The sequence below is a fragment of the Gymnoscopelus microlampas genome, assembly GCF_963454915.1.
Source record: "Gymnoscopelus microlampas genome assembly, chromosome: 7".
NCBI classification, from domain to species: domain Eukaryota; kingdom Metazoa; phylum Chordata; class Actinopteri; order Myctophiformes; family Myctophidae; genus Gymnoscopelus; species Gymnoscopelus microlampas.
The window spans coordinates 47,197,028-47,212,381 of record NC_139944.1 but is presented as its reverse complement, the minus strand read 5'-3'; the positions used below and the strand labels follow the sequence as shown (position 1 = coordinate 47,212,381).

The following is a 15,354-nucleotide window of genomic DNA, read 5'->3' as shown; positions in this document are numbered from 1 at the left end:
ACAAGTGTCATTTGGTAGAGCGGACATCTTGGTGGGGGATAAACAGGTTGACTTAACATTGACCCCCACCAGTATGTCTGCAGCTACTATGCCACACCCCCCCCCCCCCCCGTGGTGACGACACGTTGGCAAGCACTATATACACATCAGCTGATGCTGCTCTGCCAATCACGCGTTAGTGCATTAAACCTTTTATACGACGAGACCTTTTATACAGCAGCCATATGAAACTGTAGAGTAAACACACAGATGTTATCAATGATACTCATTCAGATTGCATTTAGTCAAAGATCCCTAATAAGAGAAGATACCGCATTCCAAGCCTTGCCAATGGTATGAAATGGTAAAGGAAAGATAACGTTATACGTTACGCACTGGGAGGCAAACTGGGGCCCTGACGGAATGCGTTGAATTCAATGAGAGCTGCTGGACAAGCGCATGAATAAACACTATATTTGAATGATTTCAAACTTTTGTCAAATAATCAGTTAAGGAAAATAAGACATTGATACACATTATTCTCAGATTTCTTGTTTTTCGATTGGCATAGTATAAATTGAGGTATGTAACTAAAGACTGACCAGGCCCGTCATCATGAGACTGCAGTTGTTGACAGGCTGACAATAGATAATCTTGCAATGACAACTGCGTTTTAGCGTTTTTAATTAAAAATGTGCTTGTGTCATATTGGCCTTTTTTCCTGTTGAACTTAGACAGCCTGTACACTGCCCAGTTACTGAGCTGCTTTGACGACATGCCCTGTCCATTGTCCAAGACAACCACTGCAGGCTTCCCCAGAGTCTCATCAAATAACAATCTGATCACTATTGTCTGCGAGCAGGGACGTGCACAGATAGACTCTAGGTGGTACTAGAGCACCTGCCCTTTGCCCTCTTGACCAGAAGTGCCCTTTTGAAAAAAAAACGTTTTTTTTTCTTCAGTTTACAGCAGGGTCTTCAACAGGGGTCCGGGACCCCTAGGGGGTCCTCAGAGTTACTACATGGGGTCCGCCAAATCTTTATGTGATACGATTTTTCTTTTTACCATAACCACTCGAAACCTAGCATCCCTTTTCTGAGAACTTTAGCCAAAAATAGCAGATCTACAAGCCCACAACGAGGCGTTGTGGGCTTGTAGATCGGCTATTTTTGGCAAAGAGGTATAGGTGTAGAGGGAAAAAAGAGCAGACTAAGTAAACAAAAAAAAGTATAATTTACTTGAGCACCTGCCCCTCAAAATGTCTGTGCACGCCACTGTCTGGGAGCCAGCCAATCTGTTGGGATTTCTTTTCAAACAGAGGAAAAAACGTAAAACGTAAAAGAAAATACCAAACCCATGTATGCGTGAACATTAATTGGTATCAAACACCTGTTTAGTACCAACTGTTTCTCGTCAAAATGGCTGCTGTGTAAAAGGTCTATTGCTTTGTTCACAAACTGCAAAACTAGTAACTTCACAGCTACATAATGCACAAGGAAAGCCATGCCATTATTAGACCTGGTCTTGATTCTTTAACGACAAATGGTGCTACCATATCCGAAGGAAGCTAACAAAAATAAGTTTTACTCTTACAGTATGTACCTGTACACAAAAAGGTTACAACAACAAACCTTGAACTATAATGTTCATGAAAAGTTTATTTATGTATAACACCTTTTTATGTTGTGTATATGTATTCACTAGGTACTTGTTCTGAGCCAACAGTCTACACTTTTCTCACACACCAACAACATTACACACATTTTTATTTTTGTCATTTTTCCCCATTCTAAATCCCATAGATGTTTTAACATCACGTCAGTCATTTAACACATTGAGTGCCAGAGGTTTTTTAAAACGGGGTACAGGCCAGTGCGTTTATTGGCAATCTTTTTAGAGCTGCAGAAGCCACAAAGAGGACCTGGATGTAAAAAAAAAAGGTGTCTGGGCGATGGCCAAGGGTCCCGTCTAACGACTGGAACAATAGCATTTCTACCACGATCCGCCATTGCAGAGAGATTGCGCATCGAAAAGGGCTGGTTTTAACCACAAAAAAAAGATATGGAGATATTGACCTTTTTCTCACGATCCCATCATTGGGGCGGATGCACGTCCGTTTTTTCTTTTGGGATGGCGTCACATCCGTCCATTTCCTTTTAAAAGGGTCCAAGTATCATTCCTAAGTTGCATAAGAGCGCCCTCGTGGGATTTTTTTTTGGCACTCATTGTGTTAAGAACTGTGTTCCAAAAATACAAGAATCGGTCAGACGATTTTACCCATATGGATATGAAACATCAATCAACTGACGGTGAAAAAGGTACACATCTATCCAAAGAGTAAGACAAGGCCACCAACAATCTTCCATTACACATGTGTACGCCTCCCGGCGCCAGCGCACAAAATCAGCATTATGTTGTGTTGTATTAAGATGTTTTCCTTTCGGTAGGAGTAGCGTTGTCAGTTTTCAGTTGTTTCAACTCAGAAATGTTTTGGAAATATAACTAAACAAGGGAACCAGGAGACCTGGTACTGCCAGACCCCTAGTGGTTGAAATCTGAATGGCCGGACTTCGCATGACGTGTGTGCAGAGGAAAAGAGGGACCGACCGACCGACAAAGCCTCATGTAGGCCGACCCCCTGGGTCTGGCAATAACATAAACAACACAGATTCACCTCCCTGACCGAATCGACTGACTCGTTTTTTTTTATATGACGTGAGTTAAAAGAGGTCTATGGGGTTTTGAATGAAAAGAAAATGAAATATAAAGAAAACACTCTGGTGACCCAGGGAACATGGGGTCTAACATCCAAGACTTCTGTGGTCTATGAAGGGCTGCTGGGTGGGTCTAAGTCGCGGAGGTGGGTTCTCCGGAGGCGGGTCCCACTGTGTGGTGCAACACCTGGTGATCCCACCCCACGGTCGTCAGGGTGTCCGAGCCCCCCTGGAGCCAGCTTACACCCTTGACAAAGTCCTGGTGCCGCCTGTCTCTGTATCTACATGTGGAAAATATATCGCGTTATACGTCTTGTAAGTGGGAACCGGCACAGAAACATTTGTATTTCTTTCTTCGATAGATGCTAGTTTATTCATTCTCGTCACCTGTTTTTGATAGATGCAACTTTTTCTATGCAGATGTACTGTTATGTTGGTTACTTGCTCACGTTTGTTTTGTTTTTTCTTGAAATTAAAATGGTTGAGAATCACGGCTAGAGCTGTAAAAATTCTTCTCTTATGGGGGTCCCTGGCATATCTTTTGAAATGGGGGTCCGCGGGCTAATAAGTGTCAATTTGGGGGTCCTTGACATGAAAAAGTTTGAGAACCACTGCCCTAGTGGACACAGGGAGAACATGCAAACTCCACACAGATACAGGCTTTGATGTTTACCTGGTGTCTTAGTTTCTCTGAGGCACTACATTGTTCTCTTTGCACTCTGCTTTGTTGTCTAGAGCGTCTGCTAAATGCCTAAATCGTAATTGCACTGAGGCTGCGGCTACGAAGTGGTGCAAAAAAAACTCACATCTCTCTGAGCTCAGCATTCATCACAGCAAGGGTACAGTCATCACTGATGGACGCTAGCAAGGGGGTGCTGTGGCAGAAAGGACAAGGGGGTGTTAAGTTTTTGAAGACCGCATATGGAGGCTATTCATTTAGACTCGAGTGTGGTAGCACGGCTTACCCGTGTGTAGAGAAAGCCAGGCCATTAACGCTGCGGGAATGGATGTCTTCTGTCTGGGCTTGTTCTGTTCCCTGGAAGTCCCTCACCGTCACTCTGCCAAGCTCGTCACCTGAGCCACAAGGAATATACATTAATCACAGCGTAAGGACTTGCCGGACTGAAGGTTCAAGGTTCAAGGTTCAAGGTTCAAGTTTATTAGTGTCCCCGAGGGGCAATTTGGTTTGCAGCATATAGCATCAAGTGCAGTACAACAACATTAAAACAGACAGTAAAAACAGTACAACAGAACAGTAAAACATCCATAGCCGGTACATAGAGTTCACATTAGGTCATAAAGAGCAAAGTGTAAGGTGCTATTCAGTCAGTGCAGTGTACATGTCCATTGAAAAGAATACGTGGACAGCAAGGAGACTGCTCGGTGCACGTATTAACTAAAGGCTATCTTCTCCTTGGCTTCTCCATGACCGAGTTCAGACTGCCGATAGAAATGGGAATAAAGGACAGTTTGTGCCTGTTTGTTGTGGCACTGGGGGTCCGCAAGCGACGGCCCGAAGGAAGGAGTTCGTACTCGGTGTTAAGTGGGTGAGCAGTATCTGAACGAATCGACTTGGCTTTTTTGATCACTTGTCTATTAAAGAGAAGTCCAAGGCTGTTCATGTTTGTACCAATAACCTTGGAGGCAACTTTCACAATTTTACCCAGGGAATTCTTGTCCTTGACACAAAGATTACCGTACCAACAGATAATAGAAAAGGAAATGACAGATTCTATGTAGGCACAGTAAAACAGTTTCATCAGAGTTTTGTCGATATTGAACTTAGCCAATTTTCTCAGACAGTATAGGCGTTGCTGGCCTTTTTTATACATCATGTCCGTGTTGAGGTCAAATTTCAGTTTATCATCGATTATTGTACCCAGATATTTGTAATTTTTTACAATCTCTACTGTCTCTCCGTTGGTCAGGCTCTTCCGGGGAGATTGTGGTGACAGTCTAAAGTCAATGCAAAGCTCCTTAGTTTTTGAGACATTCAGCTGTAAGAAAGCATTGTCACACCATGACAGGAAATCATCGAGCACTTGCCCATGGCCATTTTCTTCATTGCCAAGCAGGCTGACAATGACCGAGTCGTCAGCGTACTTGACTATGAATGAATTATGGAAATGGCTAAGGCAGTCGTTGGTATATAGAATGTATAGAAAGGCAGATAACACACACCCCTGGGGTGATCCAGTAGAGGATGACAGAAGACTGGACAGTGTATTATTGACTCTTACACATTGTGATCGGTTGGTAAGAAAGTCGAGGATCCAGCCCACCAGGCATGGGTCCAGACTGAAAGTGCTAATTAGTTTCTCGACCAGAACATGTGGCTGGATCGTGTTGAACGCTGATGAAAAATCAACAAAAAGCAGCCTGGCATGGTTTTTCTTTCCCTCTAGATGTTTGTGCACTAGATTGAGTAGAGTGGCGATTGCATCTTGGACGCCTCTGCCTTCTCTATAAGCAAACTGAAGAGGGTCTAATAGGCTTTCAGTTTTTGCTACAAGTTCTCGCTTGACTAGCTTCTCAAACTGTTTCATAACAAGGGAGGTAAGGGCCACAGGTCTGAAATCATTTAGCGTTTTTGGGTTGCTGTTCTTGGCAACAGGGACAACAGTGGACTGTTTCCAAAGGAGTGGTACGATCTGTTGACTAATGGACATATTAAATAAAAAGTAGAAAATGGGACCAAGCTGGTCGGCGCAGGTCTTTAAGAGGCGACCCCCGATGTGGTCAGGGCCTGCGCTTTTCTTAGGATTGCATTTTTTAAAACACTTAATCACATCCTGTTCCTCGAAAAAGGAACTGGTAGGGGGGGCAGACAGTAGTCTGTTTTTGATCTCAGCGTGATTTTCACTAAAATCATGGGCATCAAATCGGCCATAAAAGTCGTTGAGGTCCTGAGCTAGTTGCTTATCACAGCTGTAGTCGGCTAATGCGACCTTCTTCCTACCGTTGGCTTTCAGGCCAGTGATGGTTTTCATGCCATCCCAGGCGGAGCCCATGTTGTTTGCTCTGAGTTGGGCTTCTATCTTTTCTTTGTATTGCGTTTTTCCAACTTTAACCTCTCTCTTTATTTCTTTCTGCACATTTCGCAGTTCTAGAGTATTTCCCTCTCTAAAAGCTTTGTTCTTTTTCTGAAGAAGCGATTTGAGGGGTTTGGTTATCCAAGGTTTGGAATTTGGGTACACTTTGATAATTCTATCTGGAATTACAGTGTCTTCACAATACAGTGACCAGCTCGTGACAGCGTCAGTTAACTCATTTATGTTGGCAGAAGATGCCTTGAACATATCCCAGTCTGTGGATTCTAGTAGACCTCGAAGGGTCTCACAAGCGTTGTGGTCGTTCCAATTCTTAACGCATATTTTCTGTACTTTGCCACGCTTAAGTGCAGTGCGATACACAGGGAAAAGGTGTATACAAACGTGATCAGAGGCGCCCAGGGGGGGAAGGGGAACAGATTTATATGCGTCTTTGACGTTACCATAGCACATGTCGAGGATGTTCTTGGCCCGTGTCGGGCAGTTAACATACTGATAGAAGTCTCTGAGTGTCTTTTTCAAGGCGCTTTGGTCGATGCATTATCCACTTAACTTGGTTAAGTGGCCCTTAACAAACAGGTGGTCCTTACCATAAGCAATGGTGCTCCTGAGGTGAGGGTGCCAAGCCAAAGAGGTTGTACAGCAACCGGGGGACTGCACATCTGAGAATAGAAGTTCATATACAGTATTAGGTCGTCAGACTCCAATCTATAATCCACAATCTTGTAAAAACTATTGGCACAATATGTTCCTGTTGTTCTACATATCATATAGCCAATAGGCTGTGGAAAAATCATAGCTTCAATCAGACTTTAACGATCGTTTTTATGAAATATCAGTAGGGATGGGTATTGTTAGGATTTTTACGAGTCCGGTTCCGGTTCTGCTTATCGGATCCGGTTCCTATCGGTTCCATATTTCGGTTCCAAAATGGTAAAAAAATAAGAGGTCAAATGTTTATTTAATAGAGATGCACCAAATGGAAAATTCTTGGCCGAAACCGGATACCGAATACAGGAAACACTTGGACGAAAACCGAAAATTATTAATTTAAAAATATATATATAATTTTTTTTTGTGCCATTGCTGTGCCTCTGTTGTAGAGCTACATGATTATGGCAAAACTTATCATAACTATAATGGGTCCATATTGAGATCAGTTATTTAAAACATGTATTTATTGTGTAGAATTATTGATTTACTATTGTGTAGTAATAAAATACAATATGCCTCAAAACATTACCCTGCCAATATTCAAGAAATTAAAACGAATATTGAATAGCCTAGCAAAAGGAATTATAATGTCTGCAGTTGCATTATTGCACACAGACAAAATGCATTAATAATATTAGGTCTGCCATTCCTTCCTTTTGAAGAAGTCACTTTCAGTTTAATTTTCATTTTTGAAAGACACACACACACACACACACACACACACACACACACACACACACACACACACACACACACACACACACACACACACACACACACACACACACACACACACACACACACACACACACACAGAAGCGTTCCCAGCTGGTGTTAATTATTTTGCCCTGCGCGAGCTCTTAACTAGCGCTGTTTTTTTAACTAATGTTACACCGTCTGACATGTGAATTCTAGTTCTCAAGATGACAACAGCAAATCTTGGTTACAAAGTTTGCAAGGCAGGCTGTTCCTTCCCTTACTACTTCAGTTCAGACGGTGGTGAGTGAGGGGAGGGGGGGGGGGGGGGGGGGGGGGGGGGGATGCGGGGAGGAATGTGGCTGGGCTGATTGCGCTCGGAGAGAAGCAGCAGCTCTCTACTCCTCCTCCATACAGAGAGACGCAACTGATGTATACTTCCCCATACAATGGTGTTTTACCGGATTTGTGATTTTTGATCAGATTGTGCTGTTTGTGTAGGACTTCTCAACACCTTTGTTTGAACGGCTTTTAGCGCGTCTAGGAACCAATATGCAGAACCGAAATTACATGTTTTGTATGGGTACCCGGTACCGACCATTTCTTTATCGGTTCCTACTTGGAACCGTATTTCGGTACCCAACCCTAAATATCAGAGACCATTAGGTTGTTCTGCTGAATCTGCTCACCTATTTTTGAAGCAGGTTTAGATGGCTTCCTCCTATCCCAAATCAACAGACGGCCATCCTAAACAATGAAAGGAATATAGTTTAGAATAGAATAAGAGTATCCTTACAGTACTTTCACAAGTACTGCCGAACTATTTCTGTTTAGGGGAATATGTGTAGCATTGAGGACAAATCTAAGTATTGAGTAAGAATCGTGGAAGAGGGTAGCTAAGGACAAATATTCATTTAAAAACAAGACAAAATGTTATAAATCCATAACTTACCTGGCCACAGGACAAGAAAAGTGACTCCTCTGTTGGACTGCAGGACACAGAAATGACTGGCTTTGAGTGTGCTGTAGAAAGGACATTCAGTTTCAGTGATATATAACATTTATTATATTCATGCCATCTATTAGAAATGCTAATTTTCTATTCGCTTTCACAAACTGATCAACCTCATGAATCAATTCAGATACACAGACAAGCATATCCCTTTTTTCCAACTTGGAGCAAGATCAGGGAATTTATTACAAATCATCTCCATTTCTGTCATCTATAAATCTAGTTTCTTGGACATTTCCTCTTACCATCATATGTGCTGACCACCGTCTCCTCAGTAAGATCCCAGACCTTTATTCTGAAGGAAGAAAATGAAGGTGCCCCATTAGGAAGGAACAGTCACAATACCAGTGAGTACACAACAGTCCCTGTTACATTTGCTACACTAGAATAGACTGTGCATAATTGTAGTCCCAGGTTCACATAGGTAAGCCTGTCACAATTATTACAAAATCGCAATTATTTTGAATAATCGTCAGTCGTTTCAATGTTGAAATATGTTCATATATATATATATATATATATATATATATATATATATATATATTCAAACATATTCCAAATATAGCAGAAATAGCAGATCAACAAGCTTACAACGCGTTGTAAGCTTGTAGATCAACAATTTATTTTTAAGTATAAAATGACTAAATGTCAGTAATTCCTTTGTATATTTAAGTTATCCATATTATCTGCCCTGCACATTTTTTGACTACAAAGCTTAAAAGGCAAACAGAAATAAATTTTGTACGCATAATGTTCCAATGCCAAAACTACAATTAAAATCGTTAATCGCAATTATTTGTATGACAATTAATCGTCAACTTAAATTGTGTAATTGTGACAGCCCTACCTGTTCATTTTCTCATAGCTTCGTTTGATTGGCTCGGCAGCAGATTTGAACCAGAAACACATATGAAGGCGTCATGTGCGTTTCCGGTTTTGCTGCCAAGCCTATCAAACAACAAACCAAGCTATGGGAAAACTGAACTGAAAAAAGGAAAACAGATAAGCCACCTTCTTCTGGAACCCCGGGGCCTACAGTTATGCACAGAGCCGATTGGCCAACGAGTCTGAGGCGAGTGTGTTAGTGTAAAAACTAACTTGCAGTCCATGCTTCCAGTGACCGCACTGCTTGTCCCAGCTGTGGGGCTCACGCTGGTGACGATGTGGTCATGGTCGTATTTACTGAAACGATTAACCAGCAGGCGCTCATCCTCTGCCAGTTCCCATAACTCCAAGGCACCTGCATAAGGGAACGGACAAACCAATTTGAATATTGTTGCGGTCGGGCAGAAACCTTGCATCTCCATTTTAGCGAAAATAGCCGATCTACAAGTAGGCCCGTCACAATTATTACATAGTCGTCTAACCGCAATTATTTTTGCATAATCTTCATAATCGTCTCCATGTTGAATTATTTTTTAATACATTTTCAGATATTAAAAAAAGCAGAAATAGCAGATACTACATCACAGTTGGAACCAGGCACGTGCACACATAGACATGAAAAGGGGCTTGAGCCCCTGCCCTTTTACCCGTCTGTAAAAAAGTGCCCTCTCCAGACTAGGAAAAAAGAAAAGGAAAAAAAGTCTATTACCTCCAAAAAAAAAAATTCCAACTGTCCCTAGCGGCCTAACGGTAAGGCAGACGGCAATGGCAGTGGATGTATTGTAGTGTTTAACACCGGGATTCCCGGGATGCGGGAATCCCGGGAATTCAGGGTTTTTTACCATCCCGGGAATTCACTTCGGTTCCCGGGCTTCCCGTTTTTTTTTTCTTGTTAGAAATGAATACTAATTAGTAGAAAGCCCTATCTACAGCGTGGAGGAATTACTATTATAATTAGGCAAGTTACTTGCCGCGTTGCCGACCAGGGCAGGGTCCCATCGTCCCGTTGTGAACCAATATGGGACGCACTGAATGAATGTAACAGTAATGAACAAAATAAAACACAATTGGCCGTGATGCCCCATGCCTGCCCTGCACAGTGCGCACGCTGATTTCACTGTTTCCTCTGCTGTCAATATGGTAGACACCAGTTGACTAGTTCAGATTCAACATCAAGTGAAATGCTGTATAAGGGCCTAGGTAGGTTTGATCGAGCCTATATATATTCCAGCTTAAAATGCGCACAAGCCAAGCAATGCTTTTGATAGAGAGAGAGGACAGACCGGAGAGCTGAAGAGAGAGAGAGCAAGAGAGAGCGCGTGCGAGAGAGAGAGAGAGAATTAGACCGATGTGGTCCGATTTTTTTATCATCATTAATGTAGCCTACCCTACCTACACTTGCATTTTAGAACGTTCAAACTACCATTTTACTAGAACTACCCAGTAGAACAAGTGAACTGCACAACGGCTGTCTGTCTCATTGATTGTCAGTGCTGGCAGCGCATGCATGTGCACATCAAAATCACACTACAAAACCCCACATTTGATCAACAACAAAATATAGATTAATAGACAACATACAGCCAACATCCCAAAATGGAGTCTTATAATATCCAGCAAGTAGCCTAATATAAATTAATAACTGCAAACAAATGACAAGTTTAGGCTATCAAATCAATATCCTACAAAAGTAGAGAAAAGCTGTGACCTCACCGGCGCTCTGATGGACAATAAATACATATTCCTTTTGCAAATTCTCTTGTCAATAATGATACAAATGGAACGTTTATTTCAGCAGCTAGAGTTTGACATTGTTTGAGTGCGTTTTGAGCGCAGCTCCTCGTTAAGTTAATTGTCTTCACCCGCTGCGCAACAGGGCAGATCTCCGCCAGGGCAGGGCACTATAGGCTATTATATATTATATTTATATGATTTTAAAAAATCAAATTAAGTCATTATTAGTGCAAGTTCATAGGTGGACACAATAGGGACATTTGGGCACCTCGGTGTAAAATTGGCTATTTAAGTATCTACATATAAATGCATTTTAGTGGGCACTTTTTTTTTTTTTTTACCCTTTAACGGGAATTCCCGGGAAGCCCGGGAAAAGGTCTGAAAATTCCCGGGAATTAAAATGAGCTATTTCCCGGAAAATGTTAAACCCTAATGTATTGGATGCAGCTCAAAGTGAACTTCACTCAGGTATCTAGTTTGTCGGCGTACGACATTCCTAGCCCGTGTTATTAAAGAAAAACGGGCGACAATGGCCAAAACTCAATAAAAAAATCGGCGATCGAAAACCGGCGAAAGTGGACGATTTTGGGGGGTTTCGGGCCAAAAAGTACGGTAATTGTTCGTGTAAAAATAAATCCCTTTTAAAATTCCAGCCCCTGCCTCTCCAAAACCCTCAGCACGTCCCTGGTTGGAACTATTGAGAAGTGACTGACATCATTGTTATTGCACGTCCACTCAACTCACCTGAATCCGATGTCACCAGAACACCCTTTCCTGACAACCATTTGATATCTGTGACACCAGACTCCGTCTGCACGCCGGCTTTGCAAAACCCTTCGTTGGGAGCTTGCTCTGGATCACTGTAGATCCAAATGGATCCCAGCCAACACCTGCCACTGAGACTGGAGGCAGCGAGCAGCATGGTGCCATCTAGAAAAGGAAGAAGAAAACAAAAAGAGAAAGATATAAACACACATTTAAAAATAGGTTAACAATAAGCAGCTGCAGGAATTTCACGTGCTATGGGGCCGACCCGCTAATTTTGCAAACCCTATTTGGTTGTGAAACATTACGGATACAGGATAGGTGGGCACTATACAGGGTTCCCACACGTTTTTAACAATGAATTTTCAAAACTTTTCCATAACTTTTCCAAAGTATTTTACCTCATTTCCAGCACTATAGAAATCATACAGTGCAATAATGAGACTCTTAAACCAGTGTGCCATCAATGGCCCAAGACGGACTCGAGCGAAGGCGTCACGTGACAAAAAGAACAGATCTACAAGCTAACAACGTATCAAGTAGCACTGCATTTTACCACATTTTACCTGTCTTTCACGTAATGTTTGACAAAAACAATGTATTTTGTTGCTGTCGGGGAGAAACCTCTCATCTACAGTGTCACACAAAAGCATCAAAAGTAGCAGATCTACAAGCTCGAAACGCGGCGCGAAGCGACGCGTTTCGAGCTTGTAGATCTGCTACTTTTGCCATTTTAGAATTTGAATCCTGAAAACTAACAGTTTTGAACATTTTCCAAAACATTTGATTAATTCCAAACCTTTTCCAGGGCCTGGAAAACAGTTTTTCTAATTTCAAAATATTTCCAGGAATTTCATGACCGTGGGAACCCTGACTATAGAGCGTGCCAACGTGTCGTCACCACGGGGGGGGCAATGTTAAGTCAACCTGGTTTATACCCCTCAAAGATGTCCACTGCTACCAAAAGACACTTGTTCAGGATTTTTGGCACGCTCTATAGGGACATCTGGGCACCTCGGTGTAAAACTGGCTATTTTGTCCAAAATGTTTAAAATTTTATATTTGAAAAAATGATGTGAACATGCACGGTACATAATTATCAGACTTAACTTTATCCTTCAACTTCTTGTTTATGCCCCAAAATGACTGGATATAGACCCCTTAACAGACGACGTCACACTGATAAGAACCAGTATGCACGCAACCAGTATGCGCTCAATGAAACCCATTCTGTCAGGTCTCGTTAGGACGCGCCTCACTAGTCAACACACAAGAGGGGGTTGGGGTGTGCTGAAACCAGCGCACCCCAAAACAACAGGTTGGGAATTGATTGCGTGAAACAATCACCTGTGCGTCCAGTCTCAATGTTAGTAAACAAATAATTGGTCTATACAGGTTTTGCAGCAATTGTAGAAATATTAGACCTTAATTGTCAAATTTTTAATCATGTTCTACTACTACTATACCTAATCTGCTGTTAAAAGAATATACTGTGAAGTTGTTTACACAAAGTTAGGTGGCAGCTACAGAAGAAAAAAATGCTGTTGGTGTATAATAATATACAAGTTTTTTTATACACATGTACATTTGAATTGATGATGCTCTTTTTAATTCTCTTTTTGCACTCTCTTATCTCATCTTTTTACGATTTCTATCATTATTCTATTGTTATTATTAACTAAGCTGCTGCTGCTGTCTGAAGGAAGCCAAACCAAAATAAGTTTTACTCTTATGTACCTGAACACAAGATGTAACAATAAAGTACAACCTTGAACCTTGTTCTAATCATGTATTCTATTCAAGCCATAGGCTTTCTTTGGGTTTAAAATCCCCTTAGCACGTTGGTTCTCAAAGTGGGGTCCGGGGACCCCCAGGAGTACTTGAGGGGGTTCCAGGGGGTCCCCAGCTAAATAATGGGTAGGAACCAAATGGACCCTGGTGGGTCTGTAACTCTGAGAGTGTACAAATGGAACCCAATGGACCCTAACGGGTCCATTGGGTTCCATTTGTACACTCTCAGAGTTAAATTAACATTCATTTTACAATATGAATGGGGTCCCAGAGATAGAGATGCCAAAATGGGGGTCCGTAGGCCTAATGCAGGTCAAACTGGGGGTCCTTGAAATTAAAATGGTTGAGAATCACTGCTAGAATCGTAAAAATCTTCTCTCATGGGGGTCCCTGGCTTATCTTTTCAAATGGGGGTCCGCGGGCTAATAAGTGTCAATTTGGGGGTCCTTGACATGAAAAAGTGTGAGAACCACTGCCTTAGCAGACCTTGTGTTGAACTGTACTTTTTTTTTTGCAAACTGCTAATAAACTTACTTAGCCAGTAACTAACACCACACGCACATTATATATAGATCCATATACCTTCTCTGTAGTGCACCGCATCCAGATGCTTCTCCATGCATGCTGGAGCATTGGGAGGAATGTTCCAGCGGTTCTCCTTGATCATGTTGGTGTTCACAGCACCTTTCATTCAGAGCTCTTTACGGTAGAAAGACCTTTCCCTGCGTTTTCTTCTGCTTCTGCGATGCTAAGTAAACCCTAGCTAAGTAATGGCAGTACTGTGTGTGTGGACACCACTGTAATTATTATTAAAACGTGGTATCTTAATACTTGTTCATTAAGGTACAAAAACCGGAGAGTCAATAGAATACTTTTCCCATGCAGATAGTTAAACGGGTCGCTTTATCGACATCTAAACACAAGTGTTGTAAAATGAATGCACTAACAACACATGTGGCGCAGACTGACTCCACACACTTCCGCTTGCACTGAAAGGCTCTTCTTCTTCTTGTTATATTAGTTTGACTATCTGGCGTGTTGCTGCCTCCCACTGTTGGGTGATGGGTACTGCGCAAGTACATTTACTCAAGTACTGTACGCGTTTTTTTCTTCAGTAGGCTATTTACAATTTTCAATACTTTTACTTCTACTCCACTACAGCTCCTCAGAGGAAAATATTATACTTTTACTGTACTACAATAATATGAAAATTAAAAAAAAAATATATATATATATATATATGTTTTTTAATCATCTCAGAACAGTATAACTGTTGCCTCTTTTAGGGGTTGGTGTATCATATTATATGAAACTTGTATGGAACTGAAATACGAGGGCATCATGTTCAAATACTGGGTGCATTTCGCCTTCCCGACATGTTGCCTTTCCGACGTTGACGAACCTAACCCTAACCCTAACCCTAACCGCACGCGGAAGCCACTAGTCGGAGTGGCGAGATGTCGGAATGGAAGGAGAACCCCTCAAATACTAGGGCATCAAATAGAATATTACGAGCGTTTCTACTTAGACTATAATAATAATGAATCGCATTTTTATAGCGCTTTTCTACCCAAGCACTCAAAGCACTCCACAATGGTTAATTCATACATTGGGAGGTGAAGCGGCGAACAGTCGACGCCAGCTAGCGCCCTCACTTCCCACATTCACACACCAACGGTGCGCCGACCAACTCATTGGAGGTAACGTAGGGTTCAGTGTCTTGCCCAAGGACACTTTGACACTAGCTCTGGGGGGAGCCCGGGATCGGTTGGCAACCCCTCTCTACCCCTCAGCCACTGCCGCCCACACTGCTGAGTAAATAATGTCAGTAGAGAATGTCTTGACTTGTTCAACCTCTGATTAGAAACAGTGGCGTGCACAGACATTTTGAGGGGCAGGTGCTCAAGTAAATTATACTTTTTTTTGTTGACTTGGTCTGCTCTTTTTTTCCCTCTACACCTATTAGACAGGAGGGATTTCAGAAAAAAGGCCTTCTATAAGGAGGTTAGAGGCA

At 42.1% G+C, this 15,354-nt stretch overlaps 1 protein-coding gene across 1 annotated transcript; it reads right to left on the bottom strand.

The window, feature by feature from the left end:
* Positions 1–9: 9 nt before the first annotated feature.
* Positions 10–14,310, bottom strand: wdr77 (WD repeat domain 77). The gene is made up of 10 exons (XM_084061637.1): positions 13,923–14,310; positions 11,529–11,714; positions 9,264–9,405; positions 8,411–8,460; positions 8,106–8,176; positions 7,843–7,900; positions 6,334–6,405; positions 3,659–3,767; positions 3,500–3,568; positions 10–2,974 (listed from the first exon to the last, which is right to left on the bottom strand). The coding sequence occupies exons 1-10, from the start codon at positions 14,029–14,031 to the stop codon at positions 2,827–2,829; spliced, it is 1,014 nt and encodes a 337-aa protein (XP_083917763.1). The 5' UTR covers positions 14,032–14,310; the 3' UTR covers positions 10–2,826.
* Between the last annotated feature and the right edge of the window lie 1,044 nt (positions 14,311–15,354).